The sequence below is a fragment of the Bemisia tabaci genome, chromosome 6 (assembly GCF_918797505.1).
Source record: "Bemisia tabaci chromosome 6, PGI_BMITA_v3".
NCBI classification, from domain to species: domain Eukaryota; kingdom Metazoa; phylum Arthropoda; class Insecta; order Hemiptera; family Aleyrodidae; genus Bemisia; species Bemisia tabaci.
In genome coordinates, this window is record NC_092798.1 from 48,782,599 (window position 1) to 48,809,763 (window position 27,165).

Here is a 27,165-nt window from a genome sequence, read left to right on the forward strand (position 1 = left end):
TTATAAAAATAATATAAAGGCGGAGATTCTCAAACACCGCAAATGAGATTCGTGGTTGCGAACTTACGCAGATCATGTGATGAACGCAGATAAAAACAGAACCCTTTTTTTTGGAAAGCGGAAAGTTCACGAAGGAGGAGCGATGGGGAAATTTTCAAACCTAGTAGTCACCTTGCTTTTAGATCATGAGGATCCCCGTGACGGCGGTATTTTTGGTTTTCTCCGTTTTAGATCTGCCCAGTTTTCCCATCGCTGCAGGTATGTTTCCTGCGTACAAGTATTTTCTGCATTTCTGCGACATTGTGTATGTGTCGCAGGCAAATAGTAAAATCAGACATTTTGTCAAATGCCTGAGCAAATAGTCAAATATTCTAACTTAGATTGAAATTCTGATTATTCTCCTAATTTCAGACGAAATAATTCATTGCCCCTGCGAGAAAAAATTCTCAGTAAAAATTTGAACACACACTAGTATTTTAAACAATTTTTAGCTCCTGAAGAGACACCGATCTCGAAATTTTCAGCATGTCGTAAAATACAGAATTTTTGGAATTTCAACATTTAAAAATATGAGAAGCAATAAATGAAGAGGAAGAGACAAAAAGAGTTTGTAGGTTTGGTGAAATATTCTTCCTAAAATAATGAAAAATCGTGAGCTCTTCGCCATAAATTCACAAATTTGGTAGACCGTCCAAAGACTATCTGCCTAGGCATTTGACAAAATGCCTGATTTCATTATTTGCCTGCGACCTGCGACACATGCACAGGCGCAACTGCATAACTTTTAGGCCCAAATTGGCCTTTTATAAAATAAAAGTGCATTTTAAAAAAAGTAAAAAATCCGCCCTCGGTTAAATTCTTCAAGCCAACATTTTAGGGTCGTGAAAATAGAATTTATCCACGAGCCGTACATCTCAGCGCTCTACATTAGCGTTTCTTATGAATAGAACATAAATATATTTTTATAATACCTATGAACAGAACGTAATTTTACTTTACATATTTTGCGCAAATTTTATTCTTCATGTATACTCTCATTTTTCATTTTTTAAATACTTTTATATTTTCAGTTTTATGAATTAAATAAAAAAAAAATGGTCATAAAGCGTAACGCATAACGCGCCTCTGGCGTTACGCATTACTCTTTTTTTATTGTAAATTAACAATTGAACACATACGCATTTCTAGACTGCTATAGTCTTTACAAATTTGTTTTTAACATGAAATAATCAAATATGACTAGTGGTTCTACTAAGATTTTAAGACGCCGAGAATTTTACTTATTTTGATAGGTTTAGATTGCTTTTGTGAAGGGTAATTAAACGTCTTACTTCACAAGTCATTGAGGAAATCACAAGTCATCCAGGAAAGCGTTGCTCGTATGATTTTATATTATAGAGAAAGCCGCATTTCGACGGTGAAAGTACCAGACCACGTACCTCGGTTTGCCACGTCGCGTCGCAGACTTCCTGTCATACTTCACTTTTTGTATGGAAAGTTACTCGACGCCGATTCTCGAAAGCCTCCGTGATTTTTCTGCTCTGTATGAAGAAAAATCTGTGAAAACTTCAAAGAATGATATTGGTTTCTTCTCCCTCGCGAACATTAAATGGCGGCGAAGATTTTTAAACACGGCAAACGGAGATACTTGGTCTGGTAGTTACACCATCGATTTACGACTGAAGCCACTGTACGTAAAGTGAATAGTACCATAGTGCCAAACCGCTTATCTCGGTTTGCAACGTTGAAAATCCCGTGTCACTTTCAGATTTACTGAAGAGGCTCCTTCGTCGTTTTTGCGCCAATTTTGGTTGATTTACCTTAGTTATTTTCAGAAACGCTCTGAGAATCTTTTGCAAAAATGTCGAGCGGAATTTAATAAACGTATGTTCTTTTTCGATCAATTGTCTCATTGCCTTGGAAACACTTGAAAATAAAACTGGCGACACTACTATTCTGCCTTGCTGAGGAAGAGCGCCGTATGAACATTAGAGAGTTGCCAAATTTTCTTCGACAAAACGTTCATTTTTGAGGAAAGTTATGAATATTTTTCCTTGAAATTTTTAGGAACTTTAGGTGAAATTGCAAGCAACATTATCTGAAAAATTGCATGAAAAATATTCATAAGTTTACCAGCTACTTCGTGTTTTATAAATGGAAATTCGGCAACGCCCGAAGGTTAATACGGCGTTCTCCCTTAGCATGGTAGGTAGTATTCCCATTATCGTGAAGTTACCCAAAAACCGAAATTTTCAAACACCGAAACCAAGATAAGTGGTCTGGAGTTCCAATATCGTATTTTTGTGATCTTTAAAATACCTTTACTATTAGGTAACCGATCTGATTATTTATCTTCTTTCCTTAATGCAGAGGATCGATTTTCTGGATTTTCTTTTTACTGTTTCATCGTTTCACTGAATGATCATTATTTCCGTACTGTTTTGCATACTTGCAGGATCTGAGTCTGGATCAAATGCTTCTAAAACGAAATGGTGGAACTGGGGCCGAGAGCGTGAGTTAATTAATAATCAATAAAGTTAAATTGTTTTCATTGTCTTCATAGACTCACAAAAAACACGATTAAAAGAAATAAAACACTCTATACACTGGCCTCACCTAAACTTGGTTCAGTGTCGAGCCCTACCGGCTAAAGGCAACAGGAAAAGGGAGTTTAAGGGTGATTTCACGATAACTGGAATAATTTTGTCGCCGTAACGGACAACACAATTTTCGGTCATATTTTTAGTAGTATCATTAACTCAGTATCAGTAGTAGTATCATCACTTTTAAGCGATTCCACCATTTTCTATTTCACTCGAAGGGTCGCCAGATTGTGCGATTAATGTGAATATATTTTACATGGATTTAAACTGGAAAAAGTCGTGAAAGAGGAACTTACCTATCTGGCAACGGTAAAGTCTGGGAGGGACGAGAGGCTGCCTTGCTGGGAAAATTCATGGCGGAAAATGTCATTAAAACAAATAGGTTCCGTTTGAAGCTTCAAATGTATACTAGGGAAAACTATTTTAAAATGATAATTGTAAATGGACACAGAGGCTACCAAAAAAAGGAAAAATGAAAGGGAAAGGAAATAAAATGAGGAAATACTTACTTATGCAATCAGAGAGAATAAAACAGAAGCATCAGAGAAATTTATATGTAATGAAAGCATAAGAAAAAAACACGAATGGGCTCATAGCGATTCGGAACTCGAACTATACTATCGTTGAGCAGTTTTTTAGACCCCTGCGCCATCGATAATCTTCTCAAGAAGTAAAGATGAACTTTTGCTACTTTAGCGAGTTAAATTGCGGAAGGAGATCCACGGTTGTCACTTTCTTCCACCCGATGGGACTGACGCATGACGTCCCAGTCAAATGCGTTTTTGAAGAAATGATCGATCCCCCTCATTGCTTCATCTCCATATATTTATTAATGTTCAAAAGATGGGACGTTTCGGTAACAAGGCTCTGTGACAAAATAATTTTGGTCTTGAGAGTCTCAAAAATGTATAAATCCTAGTGATCAAATGACCTACTACTCAGAAAAATGGCTCCCGGAGCGAGCTGAATGCCACTTGCGTAGAGAGTGATCAGGGGTCCAAGGGGCGCAGCCCCTTGGCTAGCCGTGACGGACGGCACGCAAAGCGCGTCCATAACGGCTAGTAATTATGATCACTCGAATTTTTTTGCATTGATCCACACAGAATTACGTATTATAACGCTTTTCAAAGATTTATTACTCTTTTTTTCAATTTTAATATATAAATGGCCGAAAATGTGTTGCCTGTTACGCTGACTTTTTACCGCGTAACATACAGCGCATTTTTGGAATTTACGCAATATAAATTGGGAAGTAGAGCGACAAATCATTAGAAAGCGGTATAATACGTAACCCTTAGAAGATGAATGCGAAAAAATTCGAGTGATTATCATTTCTACTAAAAATATGACCGAAAAATATGTTGTCTGTTACGGCGACAAAACTATTCCAATTATCGTGAAACCACCCTTAAAGAGAAAGGCTAAATTTTGCAAGAGAGCGAAAAAACACACGACCCACTAGCCAAGAAACGAATTTAAGTATAGCTATATCGATAGCTAACGTACAACACCGCCCGCCTGAAAACTGACGATTTTGCCGAACGAAGAGAAAACCTCGTCATTTTTGTTTCTTAACTACCTAAATTCTAAGCTAGCAGTATAGGTACCTCTTTTTTTCTTTTTTTCCACTTGAAGTGTTCTTTTTGCATGCCGAGACACATTTGATTAAGGCAAAAGTTAAAAAATGCATGATGTTAGCTTTATGTGTTAAGGTATCAATTTTTTTGTTTCTTTTTTTTTGTGCGGCAAACAAACCAAGTTATTTCCGCGAAATTCCCTGTGCAGATTTTTTAACGAATGACGGAATTCACAGGCAAGTTTAAAAAGAAAACGTTTCGGTTAGTTTTTTTAAATGAGAAAAATCCCTAAGCGGAGTTTGCAAGGTCTTAATCGATGATGAACATTTTTTTTTACTTTAGCCATCGACAAGTGGATGTATAGGCAGGTTGAACGCGATAAATGAAAAACGGCTAGAGTCCCTTTATGCTGAGAGTTAAGACAATGTGAATCCATCTTTGATTGGTTCCCGTACTTTAGGCCTCCATAGTGTCACAAGCGGGAATAAAGATTACGATTTGACCGATTGCAAAGATTATAATCTGGAATGGACCGGGTATTACGGGTTCGGCAAGGAACAAACTGAATGAGAGAAGGAACGGAAAAAGGAATTTGAGAGTGGACCGATCAAAGATTACGAAAAACTTTCAATTTGTGTAATCTTTATTCCCGTTTGTGACTCCATGAGGGGGTGTTGTCTTGACTCTCAGTATAAAGGGACTCTAAAAACGGCTAGCACAGCGCCATTTTTACTGTACTTACTCAAGCGGTATGTTAAAGGTACTGTGTTTGATTTTGATTTTTAAAAAAAAAATAATAATAATATTAGTTCAATATATTTGTTGTCAGGATTAACGCTATTATCCTACATTTTAGAAGTTACTCCCTTTTTTGCGAGAGGAAAATATCTATTTCGCATATATTTCTCAAGGTCGGTTAATCATACATTTTGAAGATGATTCTCTAGTGAAAAATCCCAAGCCTATTCTTTTGCGACATCCCTGCTACAATGATTATACCTTCAATAGGACCATACTTTGCCATTCGGAACTACAATTTCTAGCTCAGTTTAGAAACAACGTATGTATCATCAATTTTTCCGTACCTACAAGTGTTTTTACAAATGAGATAGAAATTGTAGTTTCCATATAGGGTGCTGCAAAAGAACAGAGACCGGTCCTTTAGTGCCTGAACCATGATAAGTATTGACATGATTTCGATGTCATTTGAAAGATGAAAAGACCAAAATCAGCTCAGTTGGACAAAACTTTCTGAATATAGTCCAATTATTCTGATATGTGCGAGCTACTGATCTGTGTGTCCAAAAAGCGTTATCCATTAGCGTGGATAAAAAATTGATCGTCGGCACCACTCCATCACCTTCCGGCCAAGGTATCACAAGCGCCACGCGACGTTTAAAATTTTTCGCCGCCATTTTATTTTTTACAGAAAAATTGTTCAACGGAACTGTCCGAAAATTTCACTGACTTTTCTTTTTGCTGCCGATAAAATTCAGTGTAATTTCCAAGCAGATTCAATCCACAATTCCGCTGTTAAAAAATATAATGGCGGCGAAAAATGTTAAGCGTCGCGTGGCGCTTGTGATACTTCGGCCGGGAGGTGCAGACGACTGTTTGCTTTCCGCCCGCTTTCTATTATATTTATGTGCATATCAATGCTGCTGTGCTAAGGAAAAACTCCGTATGAACATTCGAGAGTTGCCAAATTTCCCTCGATAAAATGTTTATTTTTGAGGAAAGATGTGCACATTTTTTTTTGAAATTTTTAGAATCTTTCGGAGAAATTGCGAACAAAATTATCTGAACAATTGGAAGGAAAATACACGTATTCATAAGTTCCCTGGGAAATTCGCGTTTTATCAAAGGAAATTTGGCAACGCCTGAAGGTTCATACGGCGTTCTTCCTTAGCACGGCAGAATGGCCAAAGTACGAAACCGCGCACGGTTTTACAATTTGATTTTCTCTACGTTTAACTTTCTCTCCATTTGATTTTCCGCTAATTCAAAGTTCTTTTCTCAGGTCTCTCTAAGACCCTCTCTCAAGGCAGCAGTATCACCAAATTCTACAGACAGAAACGGCCAGAGGGCGCAGCCAAAGTGGAAAGATCAGTTTCAAGGGGTAATGCTTGTTTTTCGTATTCATACTAATCGTCCTCCAAGTTCCCTGGAAGTTTTTTACCCCTTTTTCTTCGCTCCTATCTCTCTCTGTCGGAGCAAAGTTCATCTCCGGAAATTGATCCACCCAATGGACCACTAGACAAGGTGCGAATTTAAACAATCTGATACATGTTTCTTAACCAAAATTTTACGTAAAACACGAATCGCGCAACAAAAATTACTGCAACTAATTCCTATAACGAAGATATTAACGTTTTTATTTCACATTGGTTACGAGGAATTCGAACTGCCCGCTCACAAGAAACTCAAAGCTCTACGTGAGTCAAATCGCGCACCACAACGGTTTCAGCAAGCTTCTCGGTTGAGCAATGTACATTTCCCACCATGTGTCGTTCAAACTATAAGCAATTTGCTATAGCTGAGCGGCTGAGCCAAAACCTCGAGATTGAGGTTGCCAGACTGTCATGATAACGTTTAGCGCGCTATGTGAGTCACGTAGAGCATTTGAGTTTTCATGAGCGGGCGGTTTGAATTCACGCATCAAGAATCATAAAATATCTTCGTAAGGAGTTGATTGCGGTAATTTTCGTTGTGCGCATCGTGTTTTTCGTGACATTTTGGTTTGGTAGCATGTATCAGAATGCTAAAATTCGTACCTTGTCTAGTGGTCCATTGTGTTCAACGTGAAACTTTTGTTGGAAAACATATGTTCGAATGCTTAACTTCATACTAAACCAGTACCAGCTCAGGCTTCATGCTTAGCTTCTTACAAAAACAGTAGAAAACGACACAAGTTTCACATTTATGGCCAAAAATGAGGGAGAGTTGTATTTTTCGGTGATCATAATTGTTTTCGGAGTTTCGGTTCAAAGGTCATCAGCCCGCGGACATTTGAAGTTCAACAGTCAACACCCGCATCGATGCTCCAGACTAAATCTCCAGTTTGAGCGACTGAAACGGGCTAATAATAGTCCAGGCGCCTGGTAAGTCTACCTGGAATTTTGGGTACACAGCGATTTTTTTGGCATACTTTATGTTTTTTGGGTCGCTAAATCCGAATCTGAAGTTTCCTACCGCGTAACTGGTGAGCATTTTTGAAATGATTGATTTGATGCATGATTTGAAAAAATGGCGTGTAAAGGCCTTTTTTTGCGGTTTTTTGATGTAGCGGCTACGCATGAGAAAAAGCCCCGGATTTAGTTAATGTTTTGAATAGCTGATGACACAACTTGGAAGAATATGGTGTATGCAAATGCTAGGTTTGCTTAAAAATTGAGGAAGATACAGCATCGTGAACATCGCGCCCATTCACGTTTTCGCGTCGCACCCGTCAACGCGCGATCCGGCTCGCCGCGGTCAGCCAAGCTCCGAAGCGTTCCAAAGTTCCGAGATCCGAGGTTCCTCAATGTTTAAGGAAACCTAGCGTATTCATATACCACTTTCTTCCAAATTTTGTCAGCTGTCCAAAATATTAACTAAATCCGGGACTTTTTCTTATGCGTAGACGCTATCTCAAGAAAACCGCAAAAAAAGGCCTTTTCAGGCCATTTTTTCAAAATGGCGGAAAATGCTCACCAGATACACGGTAGGAAACTTCAGATTCAGATTCAGCGACCCAAATAACACAAGGTAAGCCAAAAAAATCGCTGTGTACCCGAAATTTCAGGTAGCCTCATTTTTAGCTACCAGGCGCCTGGACTATAAAGCCAGGGTTGTATTTCGCGAATTGATAATTTTTGCAAAATAATTAAAAATTGAGAAGCAGGAGTAATTTCACTAAATAATAAAGGGAATTCAAATCAACAATATAATGCAAATCAATTTGGAAAATCTCGTCATGTAAATACAGAAGATTCGAACACACCTTCAATTGAGGCGTGATACCTCACGCGTTCCGGAGAGTTCAAATAGTTGTATCCCTGCGCCTTAGCAAGGCGATGGAAGCTTAATATTGAAGTAGCGTCCCCGCGTGGTTTATCGGTTTTCCTGTGCCGCTACTGCAGTTTCGACCGTAAAGGCCGTAGTTTAAGGGCGCTAAAGTCAGGGTTGTATTTCGCGAATGGATAATTTTTGCAAAATAATTAAAAATTAAGAAGCAGGAGTAATTTCACTAAATAATAAAGGGAATTCAAATCAACAATATAATGCAAATCAATTTGGAAAATCTCGACATGTAAATACAGAAGATTCGAACACGCCTTCAATTGAGGTGTGATACCTCACGCGTTCCGGAGAGTTCAAATAGTTGCATCCCTGCGCCTTAGCAAGGCGATGGAAGCTTAATATTGAAGTAGCGTCCCCGTGTGGTTTTTCGGTTTTCCTGGGCCCTCCTGCAGTTTCGACCGTTATGGTCGTAGTTTATCAGTGGCGAGGCGTGAATGATCGATTATCGATTTTTTACCCCGTTTAAAGTTGTGGTGAAGAATCTATTATCAAGGCATTCGGAGCAAACGCCCTGATTGTCGATCCTGTCCCATACGCTGGGAAAAAAAAACACATTGGATCTAGAGTCCAGACTCTTCAAAACATTGACAAGAAAAAATACTCTTGATTCAATCGGATTTTTGCCTGAATCAAAAGGAAATCCGCTTAAATTAAGAGGCTTGGTTCTTGATTTAAGCTAGATTCTGATTGAATCAAGAGTACTTTTTCTTGTCGATGTTTTTAAGAGTCTGGACTCTAGATCCAATGTGTTTTTTTTTTCCAGTGTAGGTTTAAATGACAGATCAATCGGTATATTGCAAGGCACGCCACGCCACTGTTAGTCATCAGAACTCTCCCGTTGGGTTTGAAGTGTTTAATTTTGCTCAAGTTTCATGCATTTTTTGCAATGATACATCAAAGACACCTGGCCAAGTGATCAGTGTGTTTGGCCTTGGGTCAATGCTGCCATGCTAAGGAAGAACGCCGTACGAACATTTGAGAGTTGCCAAATTCCCTTCGATAAAATGTGTATTTTTCCGAAACGTTATGAATATTTTTCCTTAAAATTTTCAAGAACTTCAAGTGAAATTGCGGAATAAATTATCTGAAAAATTTGAAGGAAAATATTCACAATTTTACCTGGAAATTCGTGTTTTATCAAAAGAAATCTGGCAACCTCTGAAGGTTCATACGGCGTTTTTCCTTAGCACGGCAGAATAGGTCCCGGGTTTAAATCCCTGAGGTGACGAAAATGTATCACCGAACTAACGAGTGGAGCTGCTAAAATAAACACCACTGCTCGGCCTTAATCCCTGAAAATTTGGGAGCCCCAAGGCAGGGATTTGTCTATCGCCTTGATGTCTAGAGACACCAAATGAGGGGCTTAGAGGACAAGGCGCATAAGTGCAGTTTTTGAAAAAAATTGATCTATTAATGATTTCAAGTAATACTAGTCTTAATGCATATTCTGTGATAAATTCGCTCCCAAATCACAATTTTTAAGCATCAAAAAGTCAGTTTAAACGTCCTTTCCGCCTTAAGGATCCATGTAATTTCGAAACTCTAAACACGCATTTCTGGAAATAACAAAAATTGCACTTATACGCCTTACCGAGCCCTTCAAAGAATGTCTGAAAATAGCTATCGGTTTAAAATAGGACTAAAAAAAAAACTTTAAAATGAGGCCCAAACTGCACGTAACAAGGTGGTAAAGAAGTGCTGTACGGTCAGGTTGGCCTAGCGGTCAGCACGTCTGACTTCAGACCAATAGGTCCCTTATTCGGATCCCGGTGGTGGCGACAAATTTTCAAGGAGCTCACGAGTGGATCTGCAGAGACAAACACCACTCGGCTTTATTCCCTGAAAATTTGAAAGCCTGGAGCAAGGATGTGTACTAACCCGAACCCGATTCTCATTCAAAATTGCAGAATCCTCAAATGGATTAAAAATCTAAAAGAACTTTAAAAAAATAATAAATAAATAAAAAAGTAGTGCTGTATAATAATAAGGGTGGTAAAAGAATCAACACTATTATGCGGGGAAAGTTACGACAAAAATTCCAAAAATCTTAATCAGGGTAAATTTTTTTAGATGTAATGAGTATCAATCAGTTCAAGACTGAGGGGAAAAGTGATCTGTTCAGCTCAGGCAGCTGACAGATGCATGGGAAATTAAACGTTATTGCAAATAGCAAGACGGAATAAAGTATGGAAATAAAGACAAGTTTAGCCTAACCTTGCATATTTTAAACATATTTGCACTAATTCGCAGCAGAGGCCTTTCAGGCAGAACCCATCATTAGTGATGAGACTACATACTTAAAGCAAAACAATTATCATACAGTTTAAAGCATGTCTAGTGCATGTCAAGTGTGATTTTAGTCAAAGTATGTGCACAGTAATTGCTTTGTTTTAAGTATTAAGTGTTATCGCTGATGATGGGCTCTGCCAGAGAGGCCTCTGGTGCAAATTAGTACAAATATATTTAAAATATGCAAGGTAAGGCTAAAATTGTCTTCATTTTCATTGGAAATCAGAACGTTATGGATGTCTCGGCGTGAAACCATGCATTTGCCTGAGCTGAACAGTCTTTCTCTCAGTCTTGTACTGATACTCATTATAGCTCTCTCTGACTTTAACTGAAATTTGTTGAACTTGCTTTCTCCGGAAAATAGCGTGGACCCGCCGTTTACCCGTTACCGTACACCATTTTATCACCGCGTTCAAATTAGAATAAAAACTAAACAAACCAGCAAAAAGAAGGCCCCAAGGAGTCTCTCAGAGGAAAGGAACTAGCCAAGAAAAGACTTCTCATACGACTCTGAATCAAATCACTGCCTAGGTACTAATATTTCACGGGGAAAAATTGAATGCTGCTTTCGCACTTTATAATGTTAACAAATGCGTGACAAGTATAAATGCTGATTTTACAGTAAAAAAATACTACGTTAACCACGTCCACGGTTAAAGGAACATATTTAATGTTGATTTAGCATTTTTTAAAATAAAAAATCAGTATTTGATATTTGTCGCACATTTTTTAATAGTATAAATACGAAATCAACATTCAAATATTTTCCATGTTGAATTATTTTGTATTCAAAAAAACAAAAAGCAAACTAAAAAATTGACAAACAAACTGTAAATGATTTTTTCAGCTAATGAGTGGTTGAAAATTCAAAAGCAAACAGATGACAGCAAACTACGGGAACAAGTTCTACTAATAGAAAAAAAACTGATCAAGTACTTTGGTAAGTACACTTTTTTTCTGTTCTGCGGTTACAAGTGAATGGCGATTGTCCTGCATGCACATTTGCACACACCTGCATCTGGCTACGCAAGGTGGCTACGCAAGTAGCTAGTAATTTTTCCGAAAAAAATTTTTCCTACTACAAGTCATTCTAATAATTTTTTTCCACTCCTTCTTCGTCCCATTACAGTTAATCCTATGAGTGAGATGCCGTGCTGGCTTCTCTCCGACTGGAATTTGTATTGATTTCAATTTTAAAAACAAAAAAAATTATAATAAGTCCTGGAAAATGTATAAAAGAGGTGCATTTTTAGAAAACCTAACAGCAGATTGTAAAAAAAAATCAATTTCAAGAGGGGATTCAACTGAAAATTATGATCATGAACTCACAAGGACAACGATTAGACATGTATAAACATGTCGCCTAGAAACCAGTATAAAGTGCGAGGTTAGATTAAGAACTTTTCTCTCTGCTCTACTCATGTTAAAGTTTCAATCATTGTTAGTGCAAATACCCTTAGGAAAGAAGTTAGAAAGACATCTCCTTGTAATAATTGCAAATAATCTAAAATTATTATCTAGAATCTCTATATGCAATGGTACAGAACACTTTCTTAGTTGAAAGAGAGGTGTTCTGTATGAAATGGGGAATCCTTGGAGTAGAAAAATTTAATAAGTATACAGGATCATAGAAAAAAAACGCATATCTCTGTATAACTATAATTTATTAAAAATTCAAGTAGAACATCAAATAACATCTCGTTCAGAGGCGTAGGAAGGGGGAGACAGGGGGGCCTGATCCCCCCCCAATTGGAAACAGTATCATCTGCCCCCCCCCCAGAAATTCTGGATGGTGCAAAAACACCTTCTTCAACGGTAAGTCTCTGTCGCCGTGGCCCGTGAGAGGATACCTGGGTGATTTTTAGGCAGAAATTTAAGGAAGATTAGCGCCACAAGTGCCTCGAGGTTCGCTCTAATAGAGTTAAAATTTCAGAAATTTTCCGGGGGAGGCCCCCCAGACCCCCCGGTAGTGGAGGGCCAGGTCCCCCCTAGCAAAATGACCTAGCTACGCCTATGATCTCGTTTAGTTTTAACAGTCGATAAATATAAGTTAATAATAATTAGATTAAATAGTATATTTTTACATACATAGAAATACTTTGGAATAATAAAATCATTAAAAAAAATCTCACTTGTGATAGAGCAAAAAACGAGTGGGAAAAGAGGATTGGGAAAACTTGTGGCAGGATAAGAAAATTCAGGGCAAATGACGTATTATTCGCTGAACACACAGCGAGGTCGACGATTCGAAACTATACACACGTGCGGCACTGCATCAGTGTCTACGTCGCTCGATCATTATTTTTTATCCTCAGAAAAAAAATATAGTTCGTCTCGCACAACAATTTCGCTCGTGAGGCGACAGCATGATTTTTCGCGAATTCATCCTCGGTGCGGAGACAAATTCTCGAAAATTTTCCGCCCACCCACGCAACCTTTACCTAAAAAATTAAGATTTAGTGCCAAGCTCGCGCTCAATACTCGTAATTACATCACTTCGTGTTTTTTTTCTCTCTCCTTCTTTTTAAATCCAAATTTCTATTGAATTCAATCAAATAGCTTTAGGTTCAGTTACACGATCAAATTGAGCCATCAAACTGAAGCTCTGATTGGTGGAAAAAGATCTGAGGTGAGGATGCGACCGATGAGAGGCCCAATTTGATAGCTCAATTTGATCGTGTAAGTGGACCTTAAAACCAACTGCTCCGCCGAGCCAAGGAGAACGCCGTATGAGCCTGCAGACGTTGCCAAGTTTCCACGGTAAAAACCGAAATTGCTGGGAAAATTGTGAATATTATTTTCCAAAATTTTCAGATATTTTCGTACGTTATTTAATCCGTGACACCAGAAAAACTAAGGAAAAATATGCATGAATGTTGTCGAAAATACATGTTTTATCGAGGGAAATTCGACAACTCTCGGATGATCTTACGGCGTTCTTCCTTGGCACGGCAGTGATAAATGTCGAGTTCAGTGGCATTATGGCGTGTTTTGCGATCTATCGATTGATCGACCATTTAAATCTACAGAAAAGTATCGATAAACAGGGTGTTCACACCGAACACCTTCATAATCGATTATTAACCACAGCTTCAAGTGGGGAAATATCGATAGATCGCAAATCACGCCACGCCACTGGTCGAGTCCCCGATCCGCATCGATTATCGCGAGAATTCTCATTGGCGGATCCGGAAGTCGGCAGCAAGGTCGTATTCGATACATCGAACGAGTGAGATTTTATCGATATCGATTGGTTCAACATGTAAACATAGCCTCAAAAGTCAATTGAGTAATCTGAGGGGCCGGGTTCCATGTGATAGATTTTATATTCTTAAGAGTAAAAAATGGCAATGAAAAGTTTTCTCATTTTTAGCTTTTCCAACTTAAATCCTCAAATGACTGTTTGAGGCGATGCTCTACTGTTTTTAACCAAACGATACATCGAACCACTATCGAATACGATCCATTGTTTTACCTCCATTCAAGCTCATGGAAATGTAACGATTCTTCGAGGGGCTATAGATAATCCGACAAGAATCGATTGTTCAACACAGGTTTAGATGGACAAAAGCTTGCATTGCCAACCTCCTGAATCACAGCTTCTTTGGGTATGATACAACGTCGCAAAGTTCGCATTTCTTATCATTGAAAAACGCGTACTTCTTTTGATTTTATATTATGGATCATGATAGGAAGCGAGTTAACACCTTCAAATCTACCCTCTGTTACGCGGTTTTCCACTTAAGGTGAATCTACAGCGGTACCTAATAAGAAATTTTTCCGCGCACGGAGCATCACCGCTGTGTTTTGATTTTTTGGTCCACGCTACTAGAGTCCGTGCAGCCCCACGTAAGTCCTTGAGCTTTTATGAAAGTTAAAGGAATTTCTATTGAAATCGAAGAGTCATAAGTTCTGGCCATAACAATCTTCTTCCTATTGACACTAAAAAAGACGTGAAAAGTAATTTATGAAGCTCTGAAACTTGATCCCAGAAAAAAGTAGGGTTAAGCATGATGACCTTGATGCAACCAATTGCGATTGATCGCTCTCAGCATTTGCAGATATCTCTCTCCCACCGTGAGCTATCTCTCTCGCACCTACAGATATCCCATAAGAGAGACTGGGATCGAGATATAGTTTTTATTGTTAAACTTTCGAAGCTCGCGTTTGTTTCTAAGCATTCCAGACGTATACTGCTAGAAGTTATGAGTCTTAGAAATTAATATTTCTATCGTTATATTTAAATAATCACTGATTTCGGAGCCGGATTTTAGCAGCGCGACGTGGTGGATTTTTTCGGAACTGCGGCTGAAGATTCACCTTAAGCGATAAAACGGCGTAAGTGCTGTTGATTCCACCCACAGATCTGTGGCAGAGATCAACAGCCAAAACGCGTTTTCGGACTTTGAAAGAATGCTGTCGTGTGGCGCCACATCACTCTGTGGCGACAATCTCGGATTTTTCGTTGAAGCTGTAGTGTGGTGCCACACTCTGCGAGGCGAATCAGCGTAGCCGCGCACATGATAAAATACGAATTTTCTTGAAAACTCGTTTTCAATCTTCTTCTTTGAAACACTCGCAATCCTTGGTCCGCATTATAATCAACGTATTTGAAAGTATCAAGGGAAAATGTTCATAAGTTTTTTCATAAAGCGAATATGTATCGACGGTGTAAGTTGGCAATCACATAACTCGGTTTGCGAAGTCGCAGACTTCCTATCATACTTTATTTTTTAAACGGAAAACTACTCAATGGCAATTGTTTAAAACTGCCGTGATTTTTCTTCTCTGTACGAGGAAAATTCCGGAATTACCTCAAGGAATGATATCAATTCGTTCTCCTTGAAAAAAATAACATAGAGGCGGAGATTTTTTCAGACACCGCAAACGAGATATGTGATTGCCGACTTACACCATCGATATACGTTATCAATGAATACGACTATGAATGTGGCCCTAAACTGAAAAAAATCTCGATGTATTTACTAAGAAAAGGGTAAAATTACCAAGAATTCAGGGTTCTACTTGATCCCAGTTTTTTCTTGGTAAAATTACCATTTATGGAATTGGTAATTTTACCGAGAAATCTTGGTAAAATTATTGACTTTCTCGGTAATTTTACTGGACCCCGGTAAAAACGCCAATATTTTTTATCGATTGTGATAGAATTACCGAGATAAAATGGCAAAGTTACCGGGAATTGATTACCAATAAAATTGTTTTTCTTACCTGAAAAAACAGTAAAAATACCGGTTTTTAGGTAAGCTTACCAGTCTGTCTTGGTAAAAATACCAATAATTGGTAAAAAAAGTGAGATGGTAAAGGTACCAACCGACCTTGGTAAAAACACCGAGAATTTTTTTTCAGTGATGTGCCAGAAGTCTCCGTGCTTAAAATAATATTATGCGTTGCCTTTCTCAGTTAGGAACTACAATTTCTGACCGAAGCAGGAACAACTGTACCATCAGTTTTCTTACGTACATAAGTAAGTGTTTTTAGGGATGAGCCGGAAATTGGAGTTCCCAATTGCAGAATATGTAGTCCATAATGTAGGTCACTCTAATAATAATTTATATCTTTTCTTTACCACCACAGCGCAGGAATCTGTCGACGGCTCGCTGCTCTTGGCCGATACCGTAGATGAGAGACGAATCTTCGAATTACAGTCCAAGTTAGATTTGTCCAACCCGGCCCCCAATATGCCGGACCATTTCCACATGACATTAACAGATGAGGAGAAAGGGAAAGGTTAGTTAATAAACTAGAATCCCTATGAACTGACGATGAGAAATCACACATGAAATCTGACATCCATGTCTGACTGGCTCCTATATTTTCGGCCTCTTTGATATCATAAACATGAAATAACAAGGGGGGGGGGGGAACATGGCTAAAAAATACATAATTAAAGATCGAGACGTTTCGGCTCAGAACTGAGCCATCTGCAGTCGGAGAAATTAGTAAAAAATCAAATAATTTCGAAAAAAAAAACTGAACTTACATGTGGTGGCCGAAATTTCAGGATAACCAAATATTTGAAGGTTATTCTCGAATCTCGGCCACCATTATGTAGGTCTCAGGTTTTTTTTTTTAATTGTTTATTTTTTACTTATTTCTCCGACTAAAAATTGCACAGTTCTGAGCCGAAACGTCTCGGTCTTTTTCGTGTGCTTTTTAGCCTGTTTCCCGCCCTCCCCCTCCTCCTTATTCTTCCACATTACCAGACGGGCATATTTACCGGCTACTGTGTGAAAAGTATCTAGTATCATAGACTGTCTTAAAGATCGTATTTTCATAGGTTAGCGAAAGAATTGTTTTTTTAAAAAGAAATAAGGAAACTGGGAATTAGTGGGGTAATTTGTAAGTTCAGCGCGTGGTCTGGAATGAACTGATATTTTTTCCATCGCCAAGTCCCCGGAAAATCGTGCTTTGCTTCAGAAAACGGGCTGTCTGGGGCAAATTCAATTTTCCAAAAAATGGCAAAAACCAAGGCTCCTCTTGGCTTCAAATAACATTGAAACCCCTTCCGTCATCCTCTCACGAGGCGCGCTTTGTGATATATCGATTGATCTGCCATTCAAAAATATGGAAAAGGGGTATATACAGGTGTTCGCAACGAACCCCTTAAAAATCAATTCTTTACCATAGGCTCAAGTGGAGAAGTATCGACATTCTCACATCGCCACTGAGACAATGAGACAATCCTCTCGTCGTCATGTCAACAAGATCATGCCATACAACAGTGGCGTGCTTTGCGATATATCGATTGATCTGCCATTTAAACCTACGTAAAAGGATCGATAAACAGGGTGTTCACAACGACCACCTTAATAATCAACTCTTTCCCATAGGCCAAGTGGAGAAATATCGATATTCTCACATCGCCACTGAGACAATGCTGTTTCGTTGTGACGTCGAATACCAAGCCAATTTCGACTTCTATGATCTGACGCACTCTATCACTACAGTCTCAATCTCTTTTTAGAAATCTCTGCCGACCTCCTCAAAAATCCATCTTCGTTGCTCCTAGTATGTTCCACGTCCGTACCTTCAGCTGTCAAACCTCACATCCGTTTGCTATAATATTTTTTACCGGAGGGTTGTAACCAGCACGTAACTAGAGCGAGGAAAAATTTCCGCTCTACCTCTCCTATTTTCCGTAATTTATCTCCCTAAAACTCAAAAATTAGGAAAATTTCCCGTGCTTAATGGACGCGTCAAACAGAAAGGAACCAAGCCACATGAGCTTTTGCCTTTAACTGGGCAATTTAATTTTATACATGAAAACGGTTGTACGGATTTTCATGCAAATTTCAGTGAAATTCCTCCACGGTACGAAGCAACTTTCTTTAAATCTCCAAAGGAATCCGCACAAAAGTTCTCTCGTAAAAATTTAATCGCCCAGTTAAATTTGGCAAAAGCAGATGAGGCTTGGTTCCTTTCTGTTTAACGTGGTCCAAATTTTTTTTATAAAATGGCCTTACTCTACCCATGTAAGCACTCTTGTATGACGCAATCACTTTAAAAGCACAGAGTATGAGTGATGGCTGGTTTTTAGGAGGAAAGTATTTTCATGAGGAAAAATTGAAAAATCTGGAATGGAGTTACGCGCGGAGCTCTCACTTTTTTTTCTATTTTTTTCTGTTTTATTTTCTGTTTCTTCTGATTCACCAATCGGTTTGCCGTTGCCTTGCCAGCTTTCGTCTTGGCAAATCTGCTTAATTTTATGCATGTCGATTCGAATTTTTAGATTCATTTTGACAACCAAGGCTGAGTCTCGTTTCTTCTGTCAAAGACAGCTGGCATTTTGTGTTTGCATTTCAATGGAGCGCATTTGTTTTTTCGTTGAAAAATAACACCGTTGCGGTTGCTTTGCAACTTTTTTGTTCGCGTAAAACTCTATCAATATACTTTTATACATTCTTACTAAAGGCCTGTGGCCGCTACGCGGCCTCCAACCACTGAGGAAAACTTCACGTAAAAAATAGTAGAACAACCACGTTCAAGTTGTTGAGGAGATGAATGGATTCGAAAGACGACGGATGCACGCGAAAGAAATCATATTTATTTCCAATTGCAACGTTATGCGCCAATTTTTATGTTTTATTTTCGAACACCGTTTTTAAAAAGCTACACGCAGTTTTTCCACGAATTTTCTTAAACGATCTCAAGAGTAAGTTGAAAATTTCGACGCGATATTTTCGTTATCATTCTAAATTCTTTCTTTGTAACAAACAAACAAAAATTAAATATTATGCGAGTTTCTGAATTGTTGCAATGAGGATACATATTTTCCCTTTAGGTATGGAAAAAAACCGGAGCGGAAAGTCAAGAATGATGACACATAATCCTATTTTAACGGTGGCTTTAGCTTCGCGCGAGCCTGGGAATAGAACGCGGAGGAGTCATCTTTGCAGTGTGACGCGCCTTCCATCCGGCAAGCGGCATTATGCCTACACCCGTGGTCGAACAGTTATCTCGTTACGCCTGCCGTGAATTAAACCAAATATCGACGCCTCCACCCGGAAAAAGTGTTCTTATCTCCGATCGCAACTTTGAAAATCTTTACTCATAATTTATGTTTAATCAATTTTATTTGAAAAAAAGCTACACTCGGTTTTTTTTTGAAGTTTCCGAGAAATTTCCGGAATCATTTGAAATAAAATCACAAAAAATTTCGACGCAATATGTTAGTTCGTTTGGTTTTCTTTTATTAAACCAAAATTAATTTTACGCGAATCAGGTTTCAGAATCGCTGCATCGTTTGAACATCGTCTGAGTTGCCGAGGCGTTGCAATCATGATACTAATTTACACTTTCACTATGGTAAAAACCGGGTAAAAAGAAATGACACGTGGTCCTAGTTTTGCGGCGACCTTAGCGTCGAGCAAGCCAGGGAAGGTCGAGTGTCGAGTCGTCTTCACAGTGTGATGCGCCTTCAATTCCAGTTAGCGGCAATGTGCCTATACCGGTAGCCGAATAGGTATCGCAAATAACGCTCACATTGCATGTGGTGCGATGCGAGAAGTATTCATACAGTCTTGTAGGCGCTAATATGCATTTGACACCGACCGCACCGTGTTCGGCGCGATTATTCGAACTCGCATCAGGATAATCACTGCATCGAACAAAGGGGCTTAAAAGGCCCATGTTATGTTTCGATGCCGCATGCGCAGTCTAACGTTGCCTCGTTTTTCCCGATAAAATATTTTTTCTGAGAAAAGTTAGGCAAGTTTTCTATGTTCGCTTTTTTGGATTAAATCGAGCATTAAACAAGAAATACGTCCAATTGACTGTCTTCGATGAAAATTGAGCATTTTCGAGTTACCGAGTTGGGGTGTTTTCGTTCTCACTGACTCAAGTCACAAAACTCGCAGTATATTATCCTCAGTATTTTAGTTTTTTTGGGGCGTCAAATCATTATAATCCCTTCCAAGGACCCATTTCCAGAGTTTCACTTCTGACTTAAACTCGAGGTTTACGAGAACTGTCTTTTTCACGATAGGTACTCTATGTTAAAGATCTCCTTAATCCCAATGTCAATAATAAAGAGCCTTTGACCGTGCCTATGCCAACTATATGACCTCTTAGGGAAAGGAGCTATCCCAGGTAGGACTATGAATGAGACGTTGGATGCACAGTGCTAATACATTCTTTCGAGAGGAAACTATTGGGTGAATTTTCTGAAATTTTACGTTTTCAGCATTTTAAAATTATAAATAATATTTATTGAGAGGAACAGCGAATCTTATGTGTATGAAGTCGCCTCATAGAACTCCTTAGCGCTCTGCGACGCCTAACCACCACTGTTCCCCGTCAAACCACAACCCTTTGGGCATAGAACACCTCATTATTTTTGCTTCAATATCATCCCTCCAACTTCTCATTGGGCGCCCTCTGCGCCTTCTTCCAGGAGGAACCCAATCCAGGACCTTCTTTGGCAACGTGCCTCCTGCCATTCTCTGAACATGACTAGACCAAATGGACCGAGTTTATCAGAAAGGAACCAACCCACATTTTTGAAAAAATTGAAGTAAGAATATTTCTGAGTTCCGCTAGCGTTGTTTTCTCCTGCCAAAATCTGAAAGTCAAAAAACAAAAATTTGTGTGTGAATTGAGGGGTTTATGTTTATTATCCACATTTAGCTTTATGCAGGAATAAAAATTCAAACATTTTTTTTTATCAAATTCAGCTTAAAGTGGGTTGGTTCCTTTCCGATGAACTCGGTCCAGATAAGTTGTTTTAACGAATCACGTACATTTTCTTTATTCATGACGAGTGGAACGTTAGCCGAGATTTTGAGACACTGTAACCAAGAAATGCCCTTTCTGCATCAAGCGCTTCGAATACGACCCCTGGACTGCCGTGATAGCGAAGAAAGCAGTAAGTTCTTTAAATTCTTTAAAAACACAAAGATAAAAACACACTCACTTGCGTAAAAATTGTTTTTTACGCAAGTGAGTGTGTTTTCATCTTTGTGTTTTTAAAGAATTTTTAAAGAATTTTAACTTGTGTAGTCCCCTAACGGTATTAAAAGTGAAAAAGCAGTAAGTGTCAAATTTTCGAAAACGAGTTTCCAGCAAATTTCGTCTGAACTCTTTTAGATGAAATCATCATAATATCTAAAACGGCAAAACGCATCTTAATTGTATCAAAACGAGACATATGAGAAAGCCGTAATTGTGGAAAAAATGACGTAGTTTCGGGTAAAACAGCTGTGAATGACATTATTCCTCTTGAAAAACGCCTTTAATTTTCATGATACCGCCAGACCATCACTCGCGGTGAAATAGTTGTATCATTGCTCCTGCAAACAATTTCACGTTTTCCCAACCTCTCTCGCATAGTGGGTGTGCTTTCTACCGCAATATCTACTCTGCCGTGATAGAGAAGAGAGCAATAGGTGTCATATTTTCGAAAACGGGTTTCCTTCAAAATTCATCTACTCTCTTTTAGATGATATCACAGAAATAGCTCAAACAGCAAAATTCATCTTAATTATATGAAAACGAGACTTATGAGAAATCTGCAAATACGAAAAAAATGAAATTTTTTCAGGCAAGATAGCAGATAGTGACATTACTCCTCCAGAGAGCCAATGAAAACAGTACTTTCAAGTAAAAATCCACCCTCTACTGCCAAATTCTAACCTGAAAATGAGTTTAGTGTCCAAAACGCAATGACGGAAGCATGTAGAAGATAGCACTTACGGCTGTCTTGCCTAACAATAACCCAGCACGATAATGAAAAATACCCTTTTAATGCAATTGAAACAAAGTCGGTCGATTTGTAATCATCCAAAAGAATTTTAGGAGTCTCTCGGACGATCAGTGGCAATTTGACAAAGAACGGAGGCATCTTTCACTTTTTTCGGTCAGAAACTTCTGAGCCCGCTCTCTCAAAACTTCATTTTGGCCCTTACTGCTCTCTTCGCTTTCTCGGCAGTGGAGTGCCTTTTTCTATGCAGTTAACACTTTCTTTACTTATTTCAGAAACGGACGTTCCCCACCTCGGGAGGCACTGTATCCGCCGGTGCTTGCACATCTACGGCTACGTCTTCGCACCGTTGCAGGATGGTTGCAAGGCAGAGTTCACCCTGGATCGCGACACTCAAACAAAAGGCAAAGGGGTCATCATCCCCGTCACCGACGGAATTATCGAATACCAGGGTGAATTGGGCGAGGCTCCAGCAGAACCGTACCCCAAGCCCAAGGGTCGCAAGGGTGGCAAGGGTGGCAAGGGTGGCAACACACCCTCACCATCCCCACCGCATTTTTCCCTCCTTCGCAAGGATCTCTCGATCTCAATCTCACCGAGTCGGTCCCCCCCTCGGGACCTCCCAAACGAAAGGAGACTCGTCCGGCAAGATTCTTTCAACAACGTCATGTGCCGCTGCAAGACCAGGGAAGATCTCGGCGCGCTGTTTCAAGATAATCGGATCGACGTGAGGGGTTTCGAGAAATCCAAAATCAAATCATCGCATGAAGCCCTGAAGAAGTTGCGAAGCAATTTTAATAAAAAGAAGAACGTCATCAACCTACTCGGGCATCGGGAGGCCATGGGGCTTATCTATGTGCAGATGAGCAAAGGATTAAAACCCGAGCGTAAAATAAATGTGATGGATGACAATAGCCGGACGACAGTTATGGAGGCAATGGGTGTTGATACTAATGGGCTGACGTTAAGTAATACATTACGCGGATACAAGACACCATTTTCCAAATACCAAGGAAACTACTGGTGGGATGTCCAAATTTAGAGGAGATGAGTTTCATCGAAACATATGGGAAGCACGACCTATTGGCCCGATATAACGATGAAGGAATTAAAGAAATGGGCACAATGAGGCTAAAACATGCACAGAAACTTTAGAGCTGACGTAAAGCTTGAGTGCCTTTTATACCCAATTTCTCTGCAGTGGGGGAAGAAAACTCTATGGCTTACTCTATTTAGGGGGTAGAGGTTGGTTCACTTTTATGGAGCTGCAGGGGGCTGATTATTGAAATTGATAGACAAAGCGATAGGCAAAGAAGACATAGGGAGTAGGTATGGAGTCATCCAATTGGTTGAAATTAGTGGTTCCTATGGACCAAGAGAGACTAACTAAAGGGTCCCTCGTCGGTTGCCGTTACTTTGTCTATTACTCACCTCATTTGTCCATCGCAACCACTCTCTCCCACCAACAGGATTGCTTGATTTCCCTTTTGTTCTCTTAGTCTATCAACTTCAATAGTCAGATCGCAGGCCAATTATTCAGATTGATAGACAAAGCGATAGACAAAGCAGGCAAAGGTAAAGTAGAGCGATCCTACCGGTGGAAGTGAGTGGCTGAAATGGACAGAAGAGCAGTTAAGTAATAGAATGACTAACGGCAACTCATAAAAGACTCGATATCAGTGGCGTGGCGTGCTTTGCGATACATCGATAGATCTGCCTTTTAAACCTATGGAGAAGGATCGATAAACGGGGTTGTCGCGACGAACAAATTAACAATCGATTCTTTACCATAGTTCCAAATGGAGGAAAATTGATATCACCGGTGAACAAAAAAAAACTTTTTTAAATTTGCCTCCTAACTATTAACTGTTACTGGGTACATTTTTAGCTCTGAGTCCGAAATTGAGCCCCGTTATGCAGGGTCAGACCGATTTACCCCGGAAAATCGGAATTTTCCCTAAAAATTAAGCTTTTTCGGAGGAAAATCAATTTACTGGAAAATCAGTGTAAGATTTGGAAAAACTAAGGTCATTTTTGGATTCAGCAGCCAAAATTGGCAACCATGTCTTGCATGCTTATTATAGTTTCCTTTCTGTTCATAATATCGAGGTTTTTCCGGACAATGCTCCTTGTCGCCCATATAAGACCATGCTATCGACTCGTCAGATTGTTTTGTGTCGGAAAAGAGGGGAACATTTTGATACTCGGGCAACAAGTGGAGTTATTCCCGCTCAGTGTTTACCGCTGAAGCCGAGCATGATCTTCGTTTCCATTCTAAACCTCTAGAAAATCAAGATTCCAAATAGAAGGGATTTTTTTAGCTTTTGTGAACTGAAAAAATGCATTTTTTAAAAAAAATCGATTTTCGAAAATTTTGTAGTTTTTGGAAGAAAACTACAGCCTCAGAGGCAAAAATTGAGTAGGATTAGTTCTACTTGTTGCCAGAGAAAAAAAATGTTCTTCTCTTTCCCGACGCAAAACAATCGGACGAGTTTTACATGGTGGTATATGAGCGATGAGGAGCACTTGTCCAGAAAAACCTCGATACTAGGCACAGAAAGGAAACTATAATAGGCATACAAAAGATGGTTGTTAATTTTGGCTGCAGAATCCAAAAATGACCATAGTTTTTCTCAACAGAGAGCTTAGTGTTCTCCATCGTGTAAAAAATTATCCGGAAAATTGATTTTTCTCGAGAAAAGCTCAATTTTAAGGGAAAATTCCAATTTTTCGGGGAAAATCGAGCAGACCCAGCATAACGGGGGTCATTTTCGGACTCAGAGCTAAAAATATACCAGGTTACAGATAATAGTTGGGAGGCAAATTCACTCGTGTTGACCAGTGTAATCGACCATGCTCGTCGCGCCACAGCTCAATACCGCCGGTTTCGACCAATAGGATTACTCCGTTTCCCCTCTGTCTTCCTTGTGTATCAATTTCAATAATCAGCCCGCTGCGGACTGATTATTGAAATTGATGGAAAAAAGCCATAGACAAAGAGGACATAGGTACTATGAACGATCCTATTGGTTGAAATGGGTGGTTCCTGTAGACAAAGGGAGAATATTGTAGAATAACTGGGTCCCTCGTGAGTTGCCGTTAGTTAGTCTATTACCAGCCTCCGTTGTCCATTGCAACCACCCACTTCCACCAATAGGAGCCCTCCATATCCTCTTTGTCTTCTTTGTCCATCGCTTTGTCTATCAATTTCAATGATCGGCCTGCAGGTAGTGACTTTCTGTACATCTGTGTTCTGTTTTTCAGTTTGCACACTGACTCGCAAGCTCATTTTCTTGTTTCAATTTTTTACCTTTGATTTTTTATTCTGGTTGAGAGTAGGCTTCCAATAATTGGCCCTAAACGTTCCGGCTGTGTTGCCTTACATATTTTAGCCTCGTCGGTATTACAAGTTTTATCTGTTTATTTCCGTTTTATTTTGTTTTGCAGAGAATATACCCTATATTGACGCTATATCTTGCATTCTTTCCATAAAATACCGGGAGGCCGGGCGGGGGGATGGGAGGGATTGAGGGGGAGGGGAGGAGGAGAAGGAGGGAGGATGAGAAGGAGGGGAGGTGGGGTCTGTTGTGAAATGCGCTTCAAAAAGGGAGAGGGAATCTGAACCCGCGTTACGGGGAGGGATCAAATCTGCGTTACTCAATGCTTAACGCTGTATTTTGTCACCTTTTTATTGAATTAATTGTTACTAACTAATTTCGGTAGACACACCGTCGCACAGTCATGTAGACACTCAGTTGGAATTTTTCAGCCAACGCTGCAACGTGCGTTAAAATCAGCATTATTGAATTAATTGTTGTATTGATCTTCTTTTTTCTTTGATTATCGCATCTAAAGCATTTTTGAACCACTTTAATTTTCTTCCCTCATTTTTGACAAAAAAAAGGAAATTTAATTGAAAACTTGAGGTCTGTGTGATAATTCTCTTTTGGGGGTCAAGCGGCGGGTCAAGGGGTCGAGGTATTTGTTTATGGGGGTATAAACTTATGTTTCTAGTGCGTCACAGTGAGAAAGGGGTTCAACAAATCTTATTTGTATTATTGATACGTATTTCATGAATGACCCTTGGGTGCCCTCCATGTACGAGTATGAAAAAATCGGCCACCTCTAAATAACCAAAAATTTCCCTGAAAAGTAGACAGTGAATTTTAAGTGGCGAACGAAAAGTTGGGTCCTTGTAAGATATAAGATTTTCAATTTATTATTTTTAATATAAGAATCGTATGTTGATTTAATTTACATTTTCATTACAAGCTGTGCGTTGCGTAGGAGTTAAGTCATAGATGTAGGTGTAGCCATTGCCAAAGGAAGCAGCCATAGACATAGCCATAAGCAATGGACGGGTGCAGACATGATGCCGTTCACTTAGTTGCCGTGGTGAGGAAGAACGCCGTAAGAACATTCAAGAGTTGCCAAATTTCCTTTGATAAAATGTTTGTTTTTGAGGAGTGTTATGAATATTGAATCTTGAAATTTTCAGGTAATTTAGACCTCATTACGAATAAAATTCTCCAAAAAAGTTGAAGAAATTATTCACGAAAACCCCTCAAAATTCATGTTTCATTCAAGAGGATGTGACGACGTCTGTAGGCTCTTACGGCTTTCTTCCTCAGCACGGTAGTGTTGACATATATTGACACTGCGACGGACATAACCTTAAACACCGCCGTTGTGATAGACATAGCTGTGCGGAGATACTTTCTGCTTCATAGACACAGTCGTTCCCGAGGAAGCAAAACCATAGAGGCAGTCTGTGCTTTAGATATGGCTATAGACATGGAGGTCTTCAGGCAACGGTGAAATTTCCTTTAATTCATAATGTAACAGAGACATTACACAAGATAAAGAATTAACACACCCGAATTACTAGGGAGGTTCTAATAAACTCACTCACAGATCCTCATAAATGAAAGAACAAGGAAGGGGCTGTTCATGATTTACAGTGGCGAGACGTATGGATGATCGATTATCGATATTTTCCCCCATTTGAAGTTATGGTAAAAGATCGATTGTTAAGCTGTTCGTTGCGAACACCCTGAGTATCGATACTTCCCCATTGGTTTAAATGGCAGATCAATCTTGTATGTATCCCAAATCTCGCCACGCCACCGTTCTTAATCACGTCCGATGATGTCACTCGCAATTTAAGTCAGTAAAGTTACATTTGAATACTCCTTCATGTATTAATTTGAGTTTGATTTACTGATATTTTCACTAGAATTATCGAAAAAAATCCAATAAAGCCGGCGTTCCTCTCTGATTTTTGCTTGACGTCATGCAGTTTCAATGCCCCTTCCTTTAGAGCACGCGAGGCGTAATTTGTGGACACCTCCCAATCGGACATAGTTACCATTGAATTAATTAAGGTAGAAAATATTTATCTGCGTAGCTCTATAAA

The 27,165-nt window shown here is 39.3% G+C and overlaps 1 protein-coding gene across 1 annotated transcript; it reads left to right on the forward strand.

Moving 5' to 3' along the window:
• Positions 1-25,229, forward strand: LOC140224785 (uncharacterized). The gene is made up of 6 exons (XM_072301438.1): positions 1-258; positions 2,456-2,512; positions 6,201-6,299; positions 11,379-11,471; positions 16,127-16,279; positions 22,025-25,229. Exons 1-6 carry the CDS (start codon positions 186-188, stop codon positions 22,789-22,791), a joined length of 1,242 nt encoding a protein of 413 aa, XP_072157539.1. The 5' UTR covers positions 1-185; the 3' UTR covers positions 22,792-25,229.
• The last annotated feature ends 1,936 nt before the right edge of the window (positions 25,230-27,165 follow it).